Genomic DNA, 559 nt, shown 5'->3' on the forward strand with positions numbered 1-559 from the left:
TGTCCTTTCTGGACAGCTACCTGTCCCTTGTGTCCTTTCTGGACAGCCACCTGTCCCTTGTGTCCGTCCAGGACAGCCACCTGTCCCTTATGTCCGTCCTGGACAGCTACCTGTCCATGTCCTGCGGCAGGTCGCTCAGCTGGTTGTTGCTGAGGTCCAGCAGCTGCAGGCGGCTCATCCTCAGGGCGCAGATGGGGATGGAGGCGAATCGGTTCTCCGAGATGTCCAGGTGGACCAGCTGCTTCAGGCTGCTGAGCTGCAGACAGAAAACACCATGAAGGAAGGATCCGACCCGGTTCTGACCTGGTTCTGACCCGGTCCACAGACCCGCAGCCTCACCTCAAAGGGCAGCTCGCTCAGGCTCAGGTTTCCGGCCAGTTCCAGACGCTCCAGCTTCTCACAGTCTCCGAGCTCCGGAGGAACTTTGGACAGGCGGTTGTAGCCGACGTTCAGCCTGCGGAGCGCCGCCAGCTTCCCTGGGGGAGGCGGAGACAGGAAACAGGAAGCAGAAACAGGAAACAGGAAGCAGAGATAGGAGACAGGAAACGGGAAGCAGAGA

The 559-nt window shown here is 60.1% G+C and overlaps 1 protein-coding gene across 2 annotated transcripts in view; it reads right to left on the minus strand.

Annotated features, from left to right (window-relative positions):
- lrrc2 (leucine rich repeat containing 2) overlaps positions 1 to 559 on the minus strand; it is a 9,535-nt gene that overhangs the window by 2,030 nt on the left and 6,946 nt on the right. For both annotated transcript variants that reach the window (XM_008419428.2, XM_008419429.2), the window contains exons 6-7: positions 340 to 476; positions 111 to 256 (exon numbers count right to left, since the gene is read on the minus strand). In XM_008419428.2, coding sequence (XP_008417650.1) covers positions 111 to 256; positions 340 to 476 — 283 coding nt within the window. The remainder of the gene's footprint in view (positions 1 to 110; positions 257 to 339; positions 477 to 559) is intronic.

Source organism: Poecilia reticulata, linkage group LG9 (assembly GCF_000633615.1).
Source record: "Poecilia reticulata strain Guanapo linkage group LG9, Guppy_female_1.0+MT, whole genome shotgun sequence".
In the NCBI taxonomy this organism is placed as follows: Eukaryota; Metazoa; Chordata; class Actinopteri; order Cyprinodontiformes; family Poeciliidae; genus Poecilia; species Poecilia reticulata.